Source organism: Lissotriton vulgaris, chromosome 5 (assembly GCF_964263255.1).
Source record: "Lissotriton vulgaris chromosome 5, aLisVul1.2, whole genome shotgun sequence".
In the NCBI taxonomy this organism is placed as follows: Eukaryota; Metazoa; Chordata; class Amphibia; order Caudata; family Salamandridae; genus Lissotriton; species Lissotriton vulgaris.
The window spans coordinates 1,699,779,569-1,699,803,638 of record NC_141693.1 but is presented as its reverse complement, the minus strand read 5'-3'; the positions used below and the strand labels follow the sequence as shown (position 1 = coordinate 1,699,803,638).

Sequence of the window (24,070 nt, the reverse complement as noted above, 5' to 3'; positions counted from 1 at the left end):
TAGCTGTAGGAGTAGCATTGGCTGCTTGCTGAGATTATATAATATATTTGCAGCCAATATGTTGTCACACCGTCATATTCAATAGGAAGGCAGGAATATATATGGAAAAGAGGTTGGATCTATACATTGGTGATTGGTAGAGGTATATTTATATGGAAGAAATGTAATTGCTTTATCTCCACTCCTTTATTCAATACTATATTATATTTTGCCAGTGTGACGCTATTTCAATGGCACATGTGGGATGCTTATTTAGGTACTTACAATGGTTATTAGCCCGACTTACATATGGCCGATATTGAGTTTTAAATTGATGGTGGGCGATGCTCGGTTTTTGATATTAGGGAGCGCTAACAATACTCGTTTATGACAGGTGCTAATGGGATAGTAAGGCGGACATGTTAGGAATTTTACAACGTTAAGATGGCGTTTGGCTCACATCGAGCTTAGTCTGTTGTTGATTCACATTAGAAATGGTGACCCCAGGGCGTGGCCAACAGCCGAAGGGAATGGTCGCCTGCTAGCGCGGCTCCCTGGCCCTCGCCTGACTATCCGGCCTACAGATCCGATTTTGGGCGTAAGACTCCCTATACAGGGGGAAAATCGACAACGGCGCCTGGTGTGCACCTTAGCCCAGCAGTGCTCCGGGAGTCCTCCTTGCCCGCCGAACCTGAAGATTGCTGTCGGGGGCCACCGGAGGTAACTGGAAGCCCTCCCTATCCACTGAGGCGCAGCGACGCACTCCGGAAGGCCCCACGAGGGAGTCAAGAGGTGTAGTGCGGGAGGCCGCCTGACCCAGGCCTGCAATCCATGGCACACCCCGGCTTTGCAGCCTACTATCCGGGCGCCTGACGACATCCATCGGAGCTCCGCTCTTCTTCCACGGCACCCTGGTGGCTCCTCCCTCTGGCCCCAGACCTTTTGTTTAGCCCCACAAAGGTGCCCGGAACGGGGGCGGCAACACGACAGCGGCCATCCTCCCTCGAGTCCACCGCAGCGGACCCTGCTGCAGAGGAATACACCTACGTCGCCACAGCGCTTCTGGGCCCTGCTGCGCCGCTACACAGCTGCCCCCGCAATCGCCGGATTAAGGTCCCACAGTCAACGCGGCTCACACCGCTGATACATATCCCTGGCCTCCCTTGAGAGAAATTGGGGGTAGAGAGCTACGAGCCCAGCTGCGAGCCTGCCTGAAGGTACGTGGAGCCTACGCTGACGAGTCCCTGTGAAGACGCAAACCAAAGCCTTGATGTGGGCCCACCCCAGATGACGCATCCATTGTTTTGGCCAGCGGTATCCAGTAGACCATACCGGGGTACATGAACACTTGGGGGCGAACCTCAAGAATTCCCGACGGGGCAGCGGTGCAAAGTGCAATCGACGACCTTAAGCTGGGCGAGCTCTCCCTGTCTCATTGCCTGAAGCCATCCATACAGCACTGCTGCTGTAGTGCTACCTGGGGGCTCACTGTCATCTCCTCTATTGCCACCGCTCATAGGCTCGGATCTCTCTGTCCATTGACTGTATATCTCCTTGGTGGCTGGCCCGAAGCGAGGTCCCTTATCCGCCGTTCTGATGGCTTCTGCTAAGGGTAACAAGAACTCCATGCAGAGGCAAATAAATAAACTTTCCTGCAGAAATAAGGGAGACGGTAAGAATCCTCCATCAGACGTCCCTCCACAGGTTGTCTCCCCAGCTCCATCAGCAAAGGCCCTAACCCTCGAAGATGTCTTGGAGGCAATAGCGGGGGTCCGGTCCTCCCTGGAGACTCGCATAGACTCAGTGAATGTAGAGGTGACACTGTTGCGCGCCGACTTCCGCAAAATGGACTCCAAAGTGCGTGACGTTGAGGTGAAAACCGCAGCACTTATTGACGACACCTCCACCCTGCAGCAACAAGTGGCGCAACTCCAACAGCAGCAGCGACAAATGGGAGACCTCCTGGACGAGTATTAATGGCGGGCGAGACGGAACAACATCTGCATCCTGGGGGTACCTGAGAGGATGGAGGATCCCGCAGCCGGCCTCTTTGTCAAAGAATTAGTCTTGAAGCACCTCCAGCCCAAAAAACTGTCAAACTATTTCTCCATTAACCGAGCCCACAGAGTCCCGGGGGGGAAGCCGAAGCCGGGGGCCCCCCGAACCATCATTGCAAGGGTCTTCAACTTCAGAGACCGGGACGTCATCCTTCAAAGGGCAAGGGCTGGTTAACCGATAAGATTAGAAAAAACCCATATCACATTCTTTCCAGACTTCACGATGAAAGTGCAAGCCAGGAGACACAGTTTATTGGAAGTTAAAAAGGCACTACGAGATCAACACATAAAATACTCCATGCTGTTCCCGGCCAAACTGCGGGTGGAATCGGAAGGACGGGCCTGGTTCTTTTTGTCTCCGAGTGAGGTGTGGGACTGGCTAGAGGGCTGGCGCCGGGCAGGACAGACTCCAGGCGAACATAGAGCTACTGGTTTCCGCTCCGAGCGAGATCCACAACCGGAGAGCCCTGAACTCTTTACTGCAGTCACCCAGGATGAATAGTAAGATCTCCAGAACACTTGAAGGTGGACTGTTGAAACTCCCTTGTTGATGTCGTGTAGTCCAGTATGGTATGCTTCTTCATTTGAGTGACAGTGGGCAGCCTTAGCCATTTGTTTCGATTCCTTGACCCAGATGTCTCAACCCCCCCTCCCCTCTTTTCCCTGATGACTTATAATTGTCCTAGCGCTAGTATGTACATGATATGGACTTGATATACCGCAGTCAACTATTATTACCGCGGATGACACCAGGACACTGGGTTGGACTGCTGGAACTCTCGCGCTGTGCACTTCCTTCTTATCTAGGGCTTTGCGGGTTTTTGAATTGTGAGGCCCTGAGTTTAAGTCTCGACCCCGTCTCCCCCCCCCTCCTTCCTTCCCTCCCTCTTTCATTCTTCAGAGGCTCTGGCTCGCCATTTGACTGCTACGCTCCTTATGATATGCTCTAGTGCACACCAAGTTTCATTTGACTCTTGCAGTTCATCGCCCAAAAATGACTCCTCCACTCTCAGGCGAGAGGTATCACAGGCTAACCAGCGTCCCCGTTTATGGTTGGGAGGGCAATACACAAAGCTAGAAGGATGTTCCTGCAGTGGCCGTATAATTCAATATTGTGAGTGCATCTCTAATGAATCAACACAAGATGTGACAGAAAGAGAAAAGGTACCAACGAAGTTCCTTCAAAAAATATATATTTTTATTTACTTATTCTATTTTGTTTTTATGTGGGTATAAATACATATAAATTTTTGATCAACGAATCTTTTTATACAATTCATAAGGAATACACAAAGTGTCTGAAAAAATTCATAAAGGAAGACAACCAGTTTTAAAATCCATAACAAATTAATGAAAATTCCCCTGAAGGACAATCATACACAGCAACTCACTTACGTGCTAACAATCATACTACATTCATACCACATACACAGATGAGAGAAGGAACTGGATTCCAATTAGCAAGATGGCTGCGCTAATTGTGGTGCAAGGGCTCCAAGGTGTAGTTGTTGGCCCTTGTGGTGGGTCTACGCGCGTTTCGGTGGGTAAGCCACCTTCATCAGGACCTTGTACATCGAATTAGTGCAGATAACAGGGGATCATTATAAGATAGTGCGACCCTTTATTCAGGAACGATAGAACATCTTGCTTTTATACTATTAGATTTCTCTGGCCTCTTGCCTAAGAAGTAGATTTTTTCTTTCTCATTTGAGTAATGAACCATGGGTTTTACCCAACAGTGAATGTACTAATGCTTATAAAGAAAATTGTGTTGTGGATGTGATAGTGACAGATTTGTTTTTTCTTTTTAGGCCAATTACTTTCTTATCTGATCCCCTGTTATCTGACGCAATCCCGTACTAGGGCGCTCACCCTCATGACATGGAATATCAATGGTCTGGGTAGCAAGATAAAGAGAGGAGTGACGCTGCAATACCTCCAACGTCACACTCCTGATCTGGTGCTACTTCAAGAGACACACCTGATGGGCAACATGTGTCGGGCACTCCATCGTGGGGGGTACAAACTTGGTGCACGCTGGTTTCACCTCTGGTTCCCGAGGCACTCGTATCCTTGTCAAGAAAAACCTTCCACTTACCTGTACAAAGACATGGGCAGACCCCCAGGGCCGCTTTGCGGTGGCCGAGACCACATGGGAGGGGGCGACACCTAAACATTATTTCGGCCTACATCCCACCAGCACTGAGTAAGGATGCCCTGACGACTTTAGAACAACTGTGATTAGCCCTCCCCCAGGGCACGTTGGTTATTGTTGGGGACTTTAATATGACTATGGACGACACTATAGATCGACACCCCAAACGGGGCTCCCATAAACAGAGTTTGGACCTTTTGGACTTTGCGCAGGCGATGGGGTTAGAGGACCTCTGGCGATAATCTCACCCAGACACTCCTTATTGCACGTATTATTCCAACGCCCACAACAGTATGTCCCGTATTGACTATATTTTTTGCCACATGGTGGATGTTGGCCTATTTCACGACCCAAAGGGACTTCCCCGAGGTATCTCGGATCACTCTCCTCTCACTGTCGAACTCACCTATCATCGACAGATGACCAGGGGCCTCATAGTTATCAACCCATGGCTCCTGAAAATTCCTGACATTAGAGACAGCTTGCTCGAACACACTGAATATTACTTTGCCAAGAACCTTGGTTCGGTCCAATCGGCTGTTACGATCTGGGAAGCATAAAAAGCCGTCATCAAAGGGAGAGCGCTAGCTCTTATGGCTGGATATCAACATAAGCAGGCCGAGCTGCTACTTCAGACTGAATCAGAGTTGCTCCACCTAGAATCTGACCTCAACGCTACCCCGTCCGATGAGACAGCTGCCCGTCTTCGACTGAAACAAGCAGAATACAAGATGCTGGCCCTAGAAAAAGCTCAAGCGAAACTGTTGCAAACCCGCCACCGGGACTATGAGCTGGGAGACAGAGCAGGTAAAATGCTCGCTTGGCTAGAACGCCGCGAACAGGGCTCTAGATGGGTTCCGCTGCTGATTCGTCCTGATGCCTCGCGCATCACGGACCTATTGGACATTGCTGAGGCGTTTGCAGACCACCTAGAGGAGGTCTACTCCTCTAGAGCATACTACTCAGCAGACGAATCCCGACTCCTTTTGGACGAAATGCAGTTGCAGACTCTCTCTGACTCAGATAGAGAAGCATTGGACGCTGCTCTCACAACCGAGGAGCTTACGAGCGCCCTCTTTGCTATTAACTCGGGCAAGGCTATGGGGCCTAATGGTGTCCCCATTGAATTTCTCAAGGGGATGGCCCAAGAAGTGATTCCACACTTAAGGCTATGTTTGAAGAAAGTCTTGAACGGGGTAGTCTGGCACTGGACCAGCGCCTGGCCTCAATAGCAGTCATCCATAAACCCAACAAGCCAGCCACTGACGGTGGCTCTTATAGGCCGATTGCTCTCATTAGCGCTGAGGTCAAGATTCTGGCCAAACTCCTGGCTACCAGACTCCTTACAGTCCTCCCCTCCCTAGTGCATGACGATCAATCTGTATTCCTTCCGGGTCGAAACACGGCATTAAACCTTCGAAGATTGCATAACGTACTGAGCAGGCAATCCTACATACAGGAGGATGCCGCAATTCTATCCCTCAACGCCACCCTAGCATTCAACTCCATAGAGTGGTCCTACCTCTTTGAGGTCCTGAGACGTTTTAGATTTGGCCCGGTTTTCATCCGGTGGGTCCGATTGCTCTACACCGACTTGTTGGGCCAGGTAAGGGTTAACGCCCATACTTCCAGACAATTCCAGTTGCATAGAGGAACCAGGCAGGGATGTCCCCTCTCCCCCTCCTATTTCCACTCACACTGGAACCTCTAGCCCATAGGATCCGTACGGATGCCTCCATTAAAGGGTTGAGATGGAATGACGACACAATTGATAAAATATCCCTCTATGCGGATGACATTCTTGTATATGTTTCCTCCCCTAGATCCTCCATCAACAGTCTATTTCATGTCATTAGAAATTTTGGAAAATACTCTGATTTTTCAATCAATTGTTCCAAGTCAGCCCTGTTTTGCCTCCGTGGCCCTCTGCCCGTTCTTCTGAGAGAATTCGCCATTGCGGTGGCCAAGGACGGCTTCAAATACCTCTGTATTTTTGTTACTCTAGATCCCAAACGCTTTTACGAGCACAACCTAAAGGGCCCGCTTCAGAGGCTCCGTAACGACATCTCCCACTGGTGTACGTTGCCCCTATCCCTCCCGGGCAGAGCGGCACTCTTCAAAATGTTGGCACTCCCGCGTTTTTTGTATGTCCTTCAAAATTGTCCATTCCCTGACTCCTTCTTCCGAGCGTTGGAGGGCGATCTGCGGCTCCTCCTATGGGATGGTAAGGCACCTCGAATTGCTCTGAATAAACTAACTCAAGGATGGTACGATGGGGGTATCGCCTTGCCAGACATGCGCCTCTATTATTGGGTCTCCGAACTGGTGACTTGATTCACAAGGGGAAACTATTGACTTTTTCCGAACTTCAACAGAAACACGATCTTGCCCAATCCGAGGCATTCAGGTACCTCCAAATTACACATGCTATTTCTACCACTGTGCCAGACCTCTCCTCCATTCCGGAGGCCTCTCCCCTAGAAGACAGGCTACTATCGGAACCACTCCAGACAAAGGCAATATCATGCATGTATCGTAAACTATGCAACAATATGTCCAACTCCTTCCAGGCCCTACGAGATAAGTGGCAGGGAGATGTGGGAGACCTAGACGATGACGACAGGAGATCGGCACTGATGTCCCCCAGGGAAACAGCAATAAACTACCGCTTCAGGTTGATCCAATTGAAAATTTTACACAGAACGTATATGTCTGCCCCCCTCCTGGCCAAGTTGGGAAGACGCCCGGAGGGGATGTGTCTCCGTGGCTGCGGCCTTCCTGGCTACTTTTACCATGTCCTGTGGGAATGTCCAGTTATCCAACAGTTTTGGGACAGGGCGGTTCGTAAAATGACAGAAGCGGTGGGGAAGCCCATTCCTCTTTCCCCTAAGGAAGGGATTCTTAATATATGGGGTCCTACAGACCTCACAGAAGTGGAGCTTCAATGGGTAGCCTTGAGTTTCTTGTTGGTGAAGCGCACAGTGGCAATGCACTGGGGTGCCCCCCAGAGGCCTCTCCTGGTGGGTTGGGTGGCCAAAATGGATAGATGCATGCTGGCCGAAAAATCTGTATTGAAGATCAGAGGGTGCCCCAAGAAGTGGGATAAAACGTGGGGACACTGGAACGTGTTTAGAGGAGAGATATGTACCTCCCCCTCTGTGGAAATGGCAATGGATAAGGCTGGATCGAGACGATGTAATGATCTTTAAAGTGATTTCTTTCTGTGCATGCCTGATATATTTGATTCTGTATTGCATTGCTTGATTAACTGGATGATGACTCTGCTGTTGTTTTTTTTCAATAAAATATTAAATAAATAAAAAAGAAATGGTGCTCGGCTCACGGAGAGTTCAGTCCTATTTCTATACCGTCTGCGTGAATATGCGGGTTGGCACTCTTTCTGCCTGATTTTCCTGTGCATAAAAGGGAATGGCAGGAAGGCAGAGGTTAATGGATGTTGACTGTGAGGATGCAGGAGATTTGGTAATCCCGGTAAGTTTGTCCCTTCCCCCAAGATGCCGTTTAAAGCTCATTTGTGACTTTGTTCAGGCAGGTTTTTTTTTAGACCGGGGCCACATACATAGTCTTTACAGTCCGTGTTCTGGGGGAGGTTTTCTTAGAGGTTAGCCTGTTGTAGAATTCTTAACATGATTAGTGTAATATGGATACTGATAGCGTATAATATGCCTTCAGGGCATTTTATCGTACTAGCACATTATGCCGTTCGTATTGAGTAATCGTGATATATACATTAGCCCATTCGAAAGAGGCATAGTGACGATTGGCATGAAGTATTGGTATTAGGCTTGTGAGCAGGGTTATAAGACATGTATATATTGCCTTACTAAGTCAGGTCGCTGTAGAGCCAGCAGCTGACGAAATTCTTCTTTGAGGCTAAAATGATATCTGACACAGAATGTTTTTCAAAACCGGACAGACGAGAAACTTCCTCTATAACACTCCAATGAAGGCATTGAGTACGTACTCATCCTATATTACGAAGGTATGTGTTGCATCTTATACCCGTTTTAATGAGTTATGAAAGTTGTTATCATATTAAGGGTGAGTCATTAACATGTGGACCCCTTTCATTTGCAGGATTGATACCTATTATTTATAGGAGGCTTTTAATTATTGAGATTGTTCCTCGTTCACACGCACCGACTATCAATATCAATGGTAGGTTACAACTTTAGAGTTGTCGAGTGCATTTTCTAACTGGAGCAAATATGCTACTTTAGACAACTGTGTAATACAAAACTAAATTGCAACTATGAAGTATTGACTGAGGCTTTCCTATTTTAGGATATATAAAGATTCGATTGGCACTGGCAGTGATCACCAAGCCTGATTCCAATAAACTTTGATTGAAATGATTTCTTCAAGATAATATATGGATTAAGTGATAGCCTGGTGGGTATTTATATATCATTTTAGTATCCCTAGGACTGTCAGGCAAACGTTGATATTAGTGAGTGATCTTTGAGGAGATGTAACCATGTTAGGATATTGGTTATGGAGCCAGGAGGCATCATATGGGTGTACCTGCACTCCTATTTTACAATGATAAGGCAGGATTCTTAGTTCAATGGAGCCTATCTATTATTACTAAAATATGTAACCATAAATGGGTATATATATATATATACATACATTCTTGAAACTGCAACAAGGGTTGCCAAGGTAGCAAGCATCCTTAGCAGAAATGCACAGACTCATTTCATATAAAGCAGTGCACTCCAGATAAACAGGCTTAGGGGTGTACATATCCCACAGATGTGGTGTATCAGTAATCAGGATGGAGCGTAACTGGCCCATCTTGTATGATGTGGATTGGTTTTATCGAGTGAGTGATAAGACTATGGTAGAGTGAATCAGATGGTTTTGATCCAGTTGATTTCATCAGATGGATGTTTGAAGGGTCTTGAAGCATGTTCAGTGCCAGTAACTCAAGGAATTTGGTCTATTAATGCGTTTTTTAAAAAAATTGTTTAGAATTGTTAGAACACTTTGGCAAAATATTAATATATGTAGGATGATGCTAGATGGTTGGTTCATGTTCAATCATATTATGTTTTTTATGTAACAATTTTGCAGGATTCGTAAAATAAATGTTTCTTTGTATATAGATACTGCTGTCATAACCAAATACTGGAAGCCTGAGGAAGGAGGTTGGAACCATGTAAATCCTCCAAAACGCGTCGCTTTTTCTTGGCCTACAAAAACACGTTTCCTTGTAATATATGACAGAATCTATGAATGTAGTATTGAATCCATTGTTATGTGTTAATATGGTTATGCGTCAATGAATTTTGAACTCTCGATTTTTCTTCAAATGCAATTATATTAGCTTTTTTAAATTCTTTGTGTTTTTAATATGTATTATGATGTATTGTTTCTAATACGAAAAGGTGTTTTAATATATACAATTTTCTGAACCAACTTAATAAAAATTAAAAACGTTATATATAATTTTGCAGAAAGTGGACTTGGATCTGACTTACTGGCAACTGATAAATTGACCCAAGGGTGCTTGAGTAGGATGTGTGTGGTGAATGTACTGTTGGTATGCTAATATAATACCCCAGAGTGAGTTCTTTTTTTACTTTCCCGTTCTTGTGGTGTCCTGTCCCTTTGGAGTGTTGGACCCCTCTCTTCTTTAGAGGTTCAAAGCACAGCCCTGGTGACCGAGAGAGTTAAGGCAACGCCCTTACTGAACTACACATAGTGTATTCTGTCTTAGCCCCAGCGCAGATGGATCAATTGAAAACATTTGGTTTTAATGATGACCAGTTTGAGAAAATTATCAATACCAGAACAGGCAATACGTTTACAGTGATTACTAATAAAGGCGAAAAATGAGGGACTCTGATGAACTTGTAAAAGAAATTAGTGAGAACAGAGGCACATTCAGACTTCCTAATAGATATATAATTTTGCAGAAAGTGGACTTGGATCTGACTTACTGGCAACTGATAAATTGACCCAAGGGTGCTTGAGTATGATGTGTGTGGTGAATGCACTGTTGGTATGCTAGTATAGTACCCCAAAGGGAGTTATTTTTTGACTGCACCGGTAACAGGCCATGCCGGTCTAGACATAAACCACCCGCTTTTTGGAGATAATCGCCACACCGTATGGACCTATCCATTTCGATGATGAACACCGCTGGTGCCCTCAGGCGGCACCCTTCCTTCCCAGTTGCCATACTCCCTGGTGCACCCAGACGACGCCCTCTCCTTCCTGTTGCCATTCGGGAGATGAATATTGGTCTCCCCACCACAGAGGGTCCCCACCAGTGACCTGTTGTCTTTCTTGACTAACCCTTTACGATTCTAACATTTATATTTGCAGATTATTTTTTCTCTCCACGCAGTGAGCATGCCGGCTTGTCTCTGTTGGGGCAGAACAGCCCCCTATTTAGGTGAGTTCATTGGTGGCAGAGACTACATAGGACACATGCTTGGGCTCAGATTCACGGGTATACGTCTACTCCCCAGGTTACACTGCCCTGCGACAGCAGCTGAACCACGTGGCCTCACCACATACTCACTGAGAAGATGCATGTTTGGGTTATGGAACTGCATATTCATATGTGGACCTTCCAGATCTTACAAAAGAGAATAAAGATTTATTTTTAACAACACTTTATCATGACCACTGTGTTTTTTATTCTATCCTGTGTAGGTGCTCGCCTGTCTGTTTTTATCCTATTCTGTTTAGGTGCTCACATGCCTATTTCTCCCGCCATGATCTCATGGTTTCTTTATCATTGTGAACCAGGCCACTCCCAGCTGCCAATATATTTATTAACTGATTTTGATCCATCTCTTACAGGTGCACAATCTTCCAGAACGTATAATTGTCCCTTTTGTTTTCACTACAATTTAGGACTACTGTTGTATCCTGACTAGAGGGGACGTGACTCTTTACTCCCTTTTGGCAAAATCATTACAGGTCCTGAAGAAATGCCTAGATCCTTATGGACTAATACGGTACGAAACATGTTGACCCCCTGCACAACTAAGAACCAAGAACTGAGACGGGTTTAATCCTCCCTCCTCGGTCCACAGCTCTTTAGTCTGTATTTATTCATGGCCCAGGTACTCCTTGAATAAATTGTGTTTGGAGTAGCCAACAGCCATTTTAAACGACACGCACAGAATCCCATTTCTACTCACTACAAATAGGCACCCTCAAAAAACATAATTTCGCTTCACAAAGGCAAACCGAGAAGGCTTCCGGCAAAGAGCCCCACTGCGGGGCCCATTGGGCATTGTAGTGCAGGCCCAATGAGGAGCTGCCCTATGATGAAGCATGACACCCCTCGGGGTGCGTGAGGGCCCTTGCTCCTTATTGGAGGTATCCCTGAACAAGCACGTACTCCCTTGCTCTATCTAGCACCTGTCTGTAACTGTCATTACTGATGTGGCCTGTCACATTTCTCCCTCGTGCCCTCTATGAAAACCATACCCTTTCTCTCTTACCAACACATTTTTCTGCTCATCTGAATGCTTTCCACTGGCTTCCCATAAAAAAAAAAGGATTCTGTCTAAATCCATGGTCCTTTTTCACAAAGCTATCTATGCTCTGGTGCCGGGTATCTGAGAGAGAGGATTCATGACGGCACCCCTTCTAGAACTCTATATTCCTCCTCCAAACGTTTGGCTAGAGTTCCCAAAATGTGTTGGTTTAGAACAGACAGGAGATCTTTCAATTATCTTGGGCCGGTCACATAGAATAAACTCCCTTTGGAGCTATGTACCACAATTGATCCCCCCATTTCCCACCCAGGCCCCTCTAGGAACAGCATACCCTTTCTCTTTTACCAGTATCCCCGGGCCTGTATGACCTACCAAGCCCCTCATCCCTCCCTGTGAGACTCAGGACAAATGTGTTCTAAGGGCCGATTAAGGAGCATGCGGGCTGCCTAAATCTGCACCACCTGAAGTCTACCCGGAAGGTACTCAGTTAGACCCAGGTAAAGAGCATTCCCGTAGTCCAAATTGGAAGTTATTAATGCTTGGATTACCATTCTCTTGAACCCTCTAACAGCAGGGGCAGGAATTCTTTCAATATCCATAGCAGCCGAAAGACGGAACCTATAAGAGCCTGGATCTGTGATAGAAAGGAGAGGGCTCTATATAACTTAATGTCTAAGTTCTTTACAGAATCTTATTGAAGACCAGGGAGAGGAGCGGCCTTCGGCCAAAAGGATCTCCTTAGCTCTGGCATAGATGGACCAAAGACTACAATGTCTGTCTTATCCGTATTACATTTTAATAGGTTAATGACAATGACAATAGACTTTTCAACACTCTCCTCCACTGTACTGTATGAGACTCCACATAACAACTCTCCACCTGCGACACTGGACTCTACAATTTGAAACATATTTTTATTTTAAAATCTTTAAAAAACATTGAAAATCAATTTAAATAACCAAAGGTTGAAGCTTAGTTATAGTTAGGAAACCGTATTTTCCCTACACAAACCAAGTTTAAACTACACAACCTGTAAAAATTAGAAAGCTATAGGTATAACTGTCAGTTACAATTCATCCACCACCTGCAAATTAATCTAAGTAGCGGACCTCGTTACAATCAATCAATCAATCAATCAGTGACACTTATAGAGCGCGCTACATACCCGTAGGGTCTCAAGGCGCGGGGGGGGTGCCGCTACTGCTCGAACAGCCAGGTCTTCAGCTTCTTCCTGAAGGAGAGGTGGTCTTGGGTCAGGCGCAGGTCGGTCGGGAGGGAGTTCCAGGTCTTGGCGGCCAGGTAGGAGAAGGACCTTCCTCCTGTAGTCGCTCTTCGGATGCGGGGGACGGCGGCGAGGGCGTGGTTGGCTGATCGGAGGTGGCGTTTGGGAGCGTAGAAGTTGATCCGGCTGTTGAGGTAGCTCGGGCCTTGGTCGTGTAGGGCTTTGTGTGCGTGGGTGAGGAGGCGGAAGGTGATTCTTTTGTTGACGGGGAGCCAGTGAAGGTCTCTCAGATGTCCGGTGATGTGGCTGGTTCGTGGGATGTCGAGGATGAGTCTGGCTGAGGCGTTCTGGATCCGCTGGAGTCTCTTCTGGAGCTTGGCGGTGGTACCGGCGTAGAGGGCGTTGCCGTAGTCCAGTCGGCTGGTGACGAGGGCCTGGGTGACGGTCTTCCTGGTCTCGGTGGGGATCCACCGGAAGATCTTCCGTAGCATGCGTAGGATGTTGAAGCACGCCGAGGAGACGTTGTTGACTTGCCTGGTCATGGAGAGGGAGGAGTCCAGGATGAAGCCCAGGTTGCGTGCATGGTCTGTCGGTTTGGGTGCGGTGCCCAGGGCGGGAGGCCACCAGGAGTCGTCCCAGGCGGAGGGGGAAGAGCCCAGAGCCTCCGTCTTGTCAGAGTTCAGTTTCAGGCGGCTGGTCGTCATCCACTCGGCTACCTCTTTCATCCCTTCGTGCAGGTTGGCTCTGGCGGAGGCGGGGTCGTTGGTCAGGGAGAGGATCAGCTGGGTGTCGTCGGCGTAGGAGATTATGCTGAGGTTGTGTTTGCGTACGATGGCCGCGAGGGGGCTCATGTAGACGTTGAAGAGGGTGGGGCTCAGAGATGATCCTTGAGGGACGCCGCAGATGACTTCAGAGGCCTCTGACTTGTACGGTGGTAGGCGGACTCTCTGTGTTCTTCCGTCGAGGAAGGAGATGATCCATTCCAGCGCCTTGTCCTGGATTCCGATGTTGCTGAGGCGCTGTACTAGGGTGCTGTGGCAGACCGTGTCGAATGCCGCGGAGAGGTCTAGGAGGATGAGGGCCGCTGTTTCTCCATTGTCCATCAGGGCTCGGATGTCATCGGTGGCGGCGATGAGGGCGGTCTCGGTGCTGTGATTGGCTCGGAAGCCGGACTGTGAGGGGTCGAGGGATCCGTTCGTCTCGAGGAAGGCGGCCATCTGCTTGTTGACGGTCTTCTCGATGACTTTGGCAGGAAACGGGAGGAGCGAGATGGGGCGGTAGTTCTTGAGTTCGGTGGGGTCCGCTGTTGGTTTCTTGAGTAGGGCGCTGAGTTCGGCGTGTTTCCAGCTCTCAGGGAAGGTGGCGGTGTCGAATGATGTGTTGATGATGTCTCGCAGGTGGGGTGCGATGACAGCGTCGGCCTTGTTGAAGACGTGGTGAGGGCAGGGGTCGGTCGGTGATCCGGAGTGGATGGAGTTCATCGTGCGGATGGTGTCTTCGGTGCTGATCGGGGTCCAGGCGTGGAGGGTGGTGGTGGGGGGTGGCTGTTCGGTCATGGTGTGCGTTGGTTGGTTGTTGAAGCTGTTGTGTATGTCCGCGATCTTGTTGTGGAAGTATGAAGCGAGGGAGTTGCAGAGGTCTTGCGATGGGGTGATGTCGTTGTTTCCTGCGCTGGGGTTGGAAAGCTCTTTCACGATGTTGAAGAGTTCCTTGCAGTTGTGTGCGTTGTTGTCCAACCGTTCCTTGAATGCTGTTTTCTTGGCGGCGCGGATCAGCTGGTGGTGCTTCCGGGTGGCAAGTTTGAAGGAGGTCCTGTTGTCCGGTGTAGGTTCCCTTCTCCAGACTTTCTCGAGGGCTCGGCAGTTCTTCTTGGAGCTCTTGAGTTCGTCGGTGAACCACGGGGCTTTCTTGCTTCCGGGTCTGCTGGGCGGGGTCCTCAGCGGGGCGAGCTCGTCCGCGCAGATGCTGATCCACTTCGTGAGGTTGTCGGCGGCCTGGCTGGGGTTCGCTGAGCTGGCAGGAGGGTGCTGGCTCAGGGAGGTGGCGAGCTGGTCTGCTGTGATCTTGTTCCAGCTTCTGCGGGCGGCCTGTTGCTGGTGGTGGTGGGTCGTTGTTCTCTTGAAGGTGAAGTGGACGCAGCTGTGGTCCGTCCATTGAAGCTCTGTGGCGTGGCTGAAGTCGATGTCTGTGCTAGAAGAGAAGACTGCGTCGAGTGTGTGTCCGGCGAGGTGGGTGGGGGTGGACACCAGTTGCTTGAGTCCCAGGTTAGCGAGGTTGTCCAGCAGGGTGGTGGTGTTGCGGTCGTTGTTGTTCTCCAGGTGGAAGTTGAGGTCCCCCAGGAGGATGTAGTCAGCGGAGGGGAGGGCATGCGGGCTGACGCTGAATTGTGTGCGTGGTCCAGGGGGTCGGTAGATCAGGGTGCCTCTGAGGGTGGTGTTCGGGTTGGTGTGGATCTGGAAATGCAGGTGTTCGGCGGTGGTCAGGGTGTTGTCGGTGCTGGTCGTGAGACGGATGGTGTTCTTGTGGATGATGGCGATGCCTCCTCCCATCTGGTTGGCGTTGCGGTCCCTCCGGACGATCTTGTAGCCCTCTGGGATAGCGATGGCGATGTCGGGAGCTGAAGAGGCGTTCATCCAGGTCTCCGTGAGGAAGGCCACGTCAGGGGCTGTGGCGTCTAGGAGGTTCCAGAGTTCGATGGCATGTCTGTGGACGGAGCGGGTGTTGAGCAGGATGCACTTGAGGTGGGTGCTGCTGGTGTTCGGCTTGGCGGGTGCTGGTGTGAGGCAGGTCCGGATGCAGGTGAATTTGCAGGCGTGGCAGCTGGAAGGTCCGTGGGTGCGTCGTGGTGTGGCTTGATGGCAATCTGGGAGTCGGCCGGAGTTGAGAGCGATGAGGGTGGCGGCGGAGTACGTCAGGCGGGTCGGTCGAGGTCTTCGGGGGCCAGGGGTCCTGGCGCTGATCGCGATCCGGTCACGGACGGGCGCAGACGGGCTTACCTTTGGCGCGCCTTCGGCGCACAATCGGCGCGCCCGCTGCGCGTGACCGCTGCGCGTTCGCACGGTCGCCATTTAAAGGCGAAGTGCGCGGGTGGGCGGAGCAGCTGGGAGGCGGGAGCGGGGAGGGAACAGAAGGAAAAAAGGGGCGGGGTCTGCGGTGGTGGCGGGAAGCGGGGAGCGGGGAGGGAAGACGGAGGGCGGCGAGGTAGGCGGCCAAACAGGAAGGACACAAGCTGAAAAAGCTGAAAAATAACCGGCACTAAGGGAAAAAAAAACGCTAACATGGGCAAGAAATGCAGTATGATACAAAACAGTATGACAAGCACAAATGTCGGACAAAACAAAATAAAAACAAACGACAACAGAGTCAGCCGGCGGCGAGGCAGGCAGCGCGGCAGGGACAAGGCTAAGGGGCACACGCAGCAGCTGGTGGCCGTGCGGCGCGGGGGTGTCCCACAAGTGGGTCACACTTACCTGTGTCGCACGGTCGCCATTTAAAGGCCAAGTGCGCGGGTGGGCGGAGCAGCTGGGAGGCGGGAGCGGGGAGGGAACAGAAGGAAAAAAGGGGCGGGGTCTGCGGTGGTGGCGGGAAGCGGGGAGCGGGGAGGGAAGACGGAGGGCGGCGAGGTAGGCGGCCAAACAGGAAGGACACAAGCTGAAAAAGCTGAAAAATAACCGGCACTAAGGGAAAAAAAACGCTAACACGGGCAAGAAATGCAGTATGATACAAAACAGTATGACAAGCACAAATGTCGGACAAAACAAAATAAAAACAAACGACAACAGAGTCAGCCGGCGGCGAGGCAGGCAGCGCGGCAGGGACAAGGCTAAGGGGCACACACAGCAGCTGGTGGCCGTGCGGGGGCATACACACTCTATACAGCTCCCAAAACAGACAACATTAACTATAACCCGCTACTCTGCCATGCATTATGTTGTGACAAGTAATGTAATTTGAGAAGTTTGAAGTGTAGTTATGAATGCTATAATTTCACATGCTATCAGTGATGTAGTATGCAATGGTATAAAAGGCATGGAAAATACAATATATATGGAATATATACATACATATATATATATATATATATATATATATATATATATATATATATATATATATATATATATATATATATATATATATATATATATATATAAAATATAAATATATATATACTAGCAGCCCGTCCCGACGTTGTCTGGGAGAAATTAGGCTTCAGGGCCCCCTCCTGCCCCGACGTTGTCTGTGGGTCCCCCGGAGCCTTCCTCCATATATTGCAGTATTATACCTCTATGTTTACTTTGTACGCTTTTGTAACCTGCACACATCACTTTTTCCTCCTGTAATACAGTATTATACCTTTGTACGCTTTTGTAACATGCACATGTAACTTTTTCCTCTTGTAATGCACCATTTGGCTCACTTTTGTAATGCTCTGTTTGCTTCCTCTTGCTCACGATGTACGCTTTTGTAACCTGCACACGTAACTTTTACCTCCTGTAATGCACCGTTTGGCTCACTTTTGTAATGCTCCGTTTGCTTCATCTTGCTCACGATTGTCATTTTTGCTTAATTTTTCCGCCGCTCACCGCTCCTAAATAAATAAATAAATAACCTACCTCATCCGCCGCTCACCGCTCCTCCCCGCCTGCCTGCCACTCCTCACCGCCTGTCCGCCGCTCTCACCGCCTGACCGCCGCTTCTCACCGCCTGTCCGCCGCTCCTCACCGCTCCTCCCCACGCCATGTCCGCCGGTCCTCCTCGCGCTCCTGGACGCCGTTCCTCCCCGCGCTCCTCACGTCAGCACGCACGTCGCAGCCGGCGCTTCTTCCAAGGGACTACTTTTTTTCGGTAAATGTTCTAAATATCGTATATTTATTAAGTTTATATAGCCTATGTCCATCTGCACACACTCACGCTTACAACGATGTATCGGGTGTGTGGATTGGCGCTGTGGTTCCCGAGTTTACCCGCCTCAAAGGTTCAAAGTTCTTCCTTTATAATATTAGTATAGATATATATATATATATATATATATATATATTCACTGAAAAAAGACCAAAGGTTACCGGGACGTTATAGTGAGGTTCACGTTTTACCCACACAAAACCATAGAAATTTAGTAGTTGTAGTAATACTTAACGTTATATTTAAGTTAAGAAACTAAAGCCCGTCCACCAAAAGTTACTTAATGGCACAAGTTATATTTTCTTCAGATAAGTATAATTATAGGTATATCCATAACTGCTGAATTTCTGTGGGTAAAACATGAACTAAACTATAATGTCCCTGTAACATTTTTTTTCAGTGAATTTGTAAGCTTTTTTAACGTAAAGTAATATATAATTGGATGTTAGGGGGACCTGCAAATTCATGGAGGATAGGCACCCCTAGATATACAAAGATTGATTTATTTAATAACTCCAAAACTACGGAACAGATTCACACCAAATTATAAAAAGGACTCTTTCTGGACCAGGAGCTAGCTTTCTGACAGATTTGTTGTAAATCTGTTAAGCTGTTCGGCCTGTACCAGTGTCTAAAAATTGCAAAATCCCCATAGACACTGCCTGGGGGAAAATTGATTTGGGATGCACCCTTTTTCTTGGCCCCCACTTGACAAATCACCTGGAAACGTTCCATGCAGTTTGGCAAAGTATGCCACTTTTTTTGGGAAGTGTTTTGAAGATTCATCAAACGGTGCTAAAGTTATTAGCAAAACAAAAAAGGCTTTGTCTATGGGAAAAGTTGGTCCTAACTAAACTACCTACTGGCTATCACCCGTAGGAAATTACATATATGAGCTTGTCAAAGAAGAAGGTATGAGGTGGCCTGTAAGATGAATAGGGTGGGTCAGTTATGGAGTGTGATTTGTATTTTGATTGTCAACAGCACGTCCTATGGTATCTTAGCAATTTATTATATTAATATCTCTGGTGATGTGATCTTTTTTAGAGTATTGAGACTGGGGTGAAGTGGCTGAAGTGAGGGAGTGCGGGACCAGAGAGAGTGTTGGGGTCATAATATGGAGATGAATTTGACACTTACTTGATGGCGGTTTGCACATAGTGAGTGCCCCATCTTTCTGGTATGGTCCCATCATGGACAAACTGTTTTTTATGTGTGCAATACAATATTGTGGGCTACAACCCTCAAATCATCAAAATGACCAGCGTCTTACATTTTCCCAGAAAAGCCAGACATTTTGTCTTACAATGTTCCTTCTAAAGTCTTTTCCTTCACAATCACCACCTCACTCTAAACCAGATACCTGAAAATCTGTCCCCAGGGAACTATGCCTTACGGTTCCCATATCCAGACCTAAATGTAGTTTCTCATCATCTCACAGCAACATCCATCCAGATTTCATTATCAACCATGCGGATAAAACAAAAATCTACAAAGAAATCTATTACTCCTCCAAATATTCATACTGACCCAACTATCTCAGCTGTAGTTGTGTCCGGTAGGGCTGCCAGGTCTACCAGTTTTGTAACAGCCTCAATCAACACAGTATCCAAGGCCTCTATATCGCTGCCAGGCTGCTGATTTCTACCTGTAAAAAGGGATGGAAAATAAATTCCTCAGATAAAAATATTCTTTCGTAATCAGGTTAATCCTGACTGGCACATACGTAGCAAGTAAACATGGGTTGCATACCAAATGTATCTCACAGCATATTTCAAGCACATACCACATATTTCATGCTGCCTGTTTCTTAAAGGAGGGGCTGTCCATCTATAAAACCAAAATGAGTTTTTGCAATCTCTAACAAGAACTTATAGTTTTTATTTTATATTTTATTTTGACATGTTATCCCTGTTTCAATTGCAGAGGGACATGTTCCTCGAGACAGCCTCTCTAACTTCCATAACCATTAGGAATCAATTCAGGAGAAAAGCTGGAATTGTTTTTTTTTTAAATCTGACTGCCAAAAAACTATTGTATCCTCACACACGACATAGTGTTGCACATGTCTTCTATGTGGGGTTTATTTTTATTGAAACATTACAAAGAGACACTTCCCTATAATTAAAATACAAGCTTCTTTTAGGGCCAGATGCACAGACATTAGGAATACAGATTTCCTAATTGGAATTATCTCCTGCTCATTGACATCAGTTTCTTATTTCTTTCGCTATCCGTGCCCTCAGACTCAGACCGTGAACAATTGTTGGTGATATTTTGATGATTACTTACTATGGTCTTTTTTGGATGTTAAAAGGAGCCCATTCTACAGAATGAGGAGGTGAAAGAGCAGTGAGGACTTGGCATTTAAATAGGGTATGTAAAAGAAATAGCGATATCTAAGGTGAGTAACTTGGTTTTCTGAAGAATATATCTAAACATAGATTCCTCACCTTAGGAAGACATCAAAGTAGTACCAGACAAAGGCAGAGGGTCAGTGGAGTTAAACTAAAAAGTCTTGCAGATGGAGGCCAAACCAGTATTGCTTCTTAAACATATGCATAAAGTTCATGTCACAGCTTTGTAGATATCAAGCACAGGCACATCATGTGCTGAGGGAGTGGTAGCGATTGGTGGAATGGACTTTGAGGTGGGTAAAGGTGTAACTTTGTGCACAATGCACAACAGAGCTTGATGCAAAGGACTATCCACCTCAACAGGGTCCTCTTCTTCACATCTTTCTTTTTTTTCCGACATTATTTTATTTGGTTTTCACAAAGTGAAATATCAACACATTATAGTTATGGTAGTTACAATGATCATGTGGCGTGAGTATGACCAATTTGTGCAACCAGTAGCTTAATAAAGGATCGTTTGAAATTACAAATCCATCCACTGTGTTCCCCTTTTTAATTAGTAAAATCTTTTTTATGACCGCTTAGGGCAGCGTCAATACCGCTTGAGCTCACGATACATTACACATAGGAAGCAGCCTACAGCAGGCCCGAACCTGTAACTAAGTAGAAACCTACTCCCCACCCTCTCAAACCAGGACCAGGCAACAGCTGCAACCATTCAGCCATTCTATATTTCAACAGGAACTCACCCCTGAAGCCTTAGTACAACATGTCTGTGGTCACCACTATGGGGTACATCACCCAACCCCCACTCTGAGCCCGGCATATCTTATCGCCTTGTCTCCCTCAATCCTGCAAGGGCCGCCCCCACGCTTTCCCTCACTTCCCCACCTAAGCTTCCACCTTCCGCTGCATCTTAAGGGAGTAGTAGGCTGCCATCCTTCTCCATCTTCCAGGGGTGCCATATTTTCTTAAACCTTCGGGGACATCCCCAGGCTTTGTACATGAACTCATCTGTCCTCATACACAGATCTAGCCTCCCCTCCCACTCGTGCAGTGTGGTGTGGGGGCTCCCCCATTTCTGCACAACATCCCATCGTTCCACTGCCAGGGCCAAATTACAGAAGAGCAGTGTGTACCCATCCAGTGATTGCTTCCCCAAGATGCCTTGGGTTATTGATTGAGGAGTGAGCTGGATATGTATATTCACCACCCCAGACAGGTGCTCCACACACTTTCTCAAAATCTCTTCACCGGCGAGAACTCCCACACTGCAGCAAGAAGATACCCATCTGACCACAGCCCCTCAGACATAAGGCAAACTCTCCACGCCCCATTTTATATAGACATTCTTGTGTGTACTACACTCTATGCAAAAATTTCAGCTGCACCAGGTGGAAACCCACCTATATCACCACCTCCCTCTGCTAGTGGCAAGCTTCTCCCCATGCATCATCCTCTATCCTCCCCAGATCCTGCTCCTACCTGTGCCTAAGGGCATCTAGTAGGGGCAAACTATCAGCTAGAAGTGTGATGTAGATCTGGGAGATTGCATGCCCATGTAAGGAGGAAGACAACACATGGTAATCCAGAGGTGACTCCTCCGGTAAGTTCTCAAAAAGAGCCTCATTCTTCCCAATAATGTGCTGCATCTGCATGTACAAGAGATACTGCATCCGTGACAGTTCATGCTCTGCCTGCAACTCTGTGAAGGGAATCAGCCCCCCGTCCCTCCAGACGCCTCCTTCCACTGAAATCCGCAGCATATTCCAATGCCCACCATGACCCTCGATCTCTTTGAGCTCTCTCAGCATCTCCGATTCTCACATAGGCATTGCAAAAGTGTGCCTCAACTCCCAGCTCAAGAGCTGCGCTGCCTTCCAGCATATGTCCACCACTAGGGCAACTGGCGATAGCAGCAAACATGTCCTCCCCATGCCATACAAATATTGAAGGTAGCCCACCGGTCCCGATGCCCATCTATCTGCCAGCAAGGAGGGATCCTGCTGATCTAATTCGCCACTACCAAGTGAGCCACTCAGTAGAACAATTTCAGGTTGGGTAGGGCAATACCCCCACCCCATGCCTTTCTAGAGGTTTCTCTTTTTTTGTGCCAGAAAGCCTGAGAAACATCTGATTGTCCTCAGTATGATCAAAGTAAAAACATAAAGCCCTTTTGGGGGTCAACCAATAGAACTTCTCTTTCCAAAGGTGAGGGGGAGCAAAGAATAGTGGTAATGGGGCATATTGCCAAAAATGGAAGGGATTTACAACTTTCTACAAAACGGCACACTACTTTGGGGCTCATTCACAAGCTGTTATTTGAAGTACGCTTAATACTGCTACAATAGTACTACAATAGTAATACTAAAGGTTATTCACTATCGTACGTACAGAGCCTTATGCCTCCGCCTCTCCTCTCTTTCATGTGGGAGATCTCCACCCAACTGGGCAGATATTTGCTCAGGTAAGTATACATTTTTTGTAGTAAATGTGGAAGAGACAGAGGGGAGTTGCTGGAAAATTATGAATACTCACTACTAAAGGGGAGGTCTTAAGGGAATAGTAATGAAGGGCTAAGGAGGGGTTTAGGGAAGAACATGCACCCGCCCGCAAAAGAATAAGGCCACTGCTATTCATAAACTGCCCATCCATCATTACTGCAGGGAAGGACTCAAAACAGTTGTAAATGTACTCCAGCTCAGAGCTTCATTAAGTTCAGCACCACAAATGTACAATCAATGGTACTGCAATACCCTCCCACAGTAAATAATGGAAGTAGGGACTTAAAACGAAACCCAATAGGAACTAATGTTAAAATAAGTTACATTGTTAAAAAATATAAATACATTTTATTTAATGTTAACAAGCTGTCTTAAAATACAAAAATTATTAATTTATGTTAAAATCATTTATTAACCTTTTTTAATTTATTTTAAAAATTCAAAATAATTCAATTACTGTTAATTAGTTCTATCACAACTTTTAATCATTTTAAGTACATTATGAAATAAAATATTTTTTATTTTAGGGTGCTTCTCTGTTTGAATTTAAAAAAATAGTTTTTATTTTATTATATTTTCAAATACAATTTTGGATTTGAAACCTAGTTATCAAAACTATAGAGCAGTAGTTCTTCTCCTATGGTCCTTGACTCCCACTCATGAAGTCTGACTCTGCTTAATAAGTTATATGTTAATAAAGAAGCTAAATCTAGTATAGACAATTTAAAAATGGCAAAATGTGAAGGGATATTCTTAGCTTCATTCATAGCAGCTGCTCAAATAGAACAAACAGAATACAGAATGAATAATGAGTAGGCTGTGATTACCTGAAGCGCCGAATGTGAGCACATTTTAGGAGCAAAAAAGACAAAGTGATAAAAAAAAAACAATGAGACAGAATTAAAAAATAAATTTAGAAAAGCTTCAACTATTCCCAAAAAATGGAAGTATGATTTTTCTATAGTTCTTTGTGACTTAAATTAAATATTCCACCATTCGTAAATATGTTTATTCTATACTTGTTTCTGTATTTTTGTGTATTGTTAAGAGGTTCAAATAGCAGATATAGCATAGGTTAGGGCCCCTAATTTCCAGGAATGTCTTGACAGTGGTCCCTGGATTCCAGTAAAGATTCCAAAGTGGTCCCTGGTTTTTAGTAATAGCTAAGTGGTGGCCCACTGAAGTCAAAAGGTTAAGTACCACTGCCAAATCATATATTATTCCATTTCTAAAATAAATATATAACATAAAAATGTAATGTTAATTATTTTATAAAATGTTTTGAAAAGTTGAATACATTTTCTTATACATTTCCATGAAGATAACTCCATTCCAATCGCACAGGTCTCCCTCAAGTGAGCAGAACATCAAACACGTTCATAAAGCCACAACTAATAGTAACGTTAT

At 46.7% G+C, this 24,070-nt stretch overlaps 1 protein-coding gene across 1 annotated transcript in view; it reads right to left on the bottom strand.

Moving 5' to 3' along the window:
* The window catches only part of LOC147716989 (uncharacterized), a 555,946-nt gene that overhangs the window by 169,089 nt on the left and 362,787 nt on the right, over positions 1 to 24,070 (bottom strand). Inside the window, exon 12 of the mRNA XM_086919831.1 lies at positions 19,333 to 19,450. Coding sequence (XP_086775957.1) covers positions 19,333 to 19,450 — 118 coding nt within the window. The remainder of the gene's footprint in view (positions 1 to 19,332; positions 19,451 to 24,070) is intronic.